Below are 662 nucleotides of genomic sequence, written 5' to 3'. Positions count from 1 at the left end.
AATATGCTCCACGATACGGAAAATGTTTGGTTTCAACAGGATGGGGCAACAGCCCACACTTCTCGACGTGCGATGGGAATTTTGAGGGAGATGTTTCCTGGTCATTTAATCTCATTGCGTGGTGACATCGGTTGGCCCGCCCGATCACCTGATTTAAATCATTCCGATTTTTTCCTCTGGGGATACCTCAAGTCAAAGGTATACATTAATCGCCCTCGATCTATTGAACAACTTAAAGATGCCATTCGTCAAGAAATTGCTGCCATTCCTCATGAAATGATCCGCCGAGGTATGGACAACTTTCATGAACGCTTTCGACAGTGTGTGGACAATGACGGCTCCCATTTGACAGATTTAATTTTAAAAACCAAATGAAACAAAATGGCATTATATGTACTTTTCAAAATAAATTATTATTTTTTTAAATCCAAAAATGTGTCAGATCATTTTGCCGGACCCTGTATATGTATGCATATATGTGTATATGCTCGAACGGACGTACATGCAGAATGAGGCTGAACGGATGTACGTACGTTCGAATTCCGCTCGAACGGACGTACGTGCAGAGAGTGTCAGAACGGACGCACGTACTTTCGAAATCCGCTCGAACGGACGTACGTGCAGAGGGAGGCTGAACGGACGCACGTACGTTCGAATTCCAC

At 43.8% G+C, this 662-nt stretch overlaps 1 protein-coding gene across 1 annotated transcript in view; it reads left to right on the top strand.

The window, feature by feature from the left end:
- Window positions 1-375, top strand: part of LOC106882679 (GDP-fucose protein O-fucosyltransferase 2) — a 17,542-nt gene extending 17,167 nt beyond the window's left edge. Inside the window, exon 4 of the mRNA XM_014933439.2 lies at window positions 40-375. Coding sequence (XP_014788925.1) covers window positions 40-375 — 336 coding nt within the window. The remainder of the gene's footprint in view (window positions 1-39) is intronic.
- The last annotated feature ends 287 nt before the right edge of the window (window positions 376-662 follow it).

The sequence above is a fragment of the Octopus bimaculoides genome, chromosome 8 (assembly GCF_001194135.2).
Source record: "Octopus bimaculoides isolate UCB-OBI-ISO-001 chromosome 8, ASM119413v2, whole genome shotgun sequence".
Lineage (NCBI taxonomy): Eukaryota > Metazoa > Mollusca > Cephalopoda > Octopoda > Octopodidae > Octopus > Octopus bimaculoides.
The sequence above is the reverse complement of the archived record's forward strand: the minus strand, read 5'-3'. Positions and strand labels throughout refer to the sequence as shown.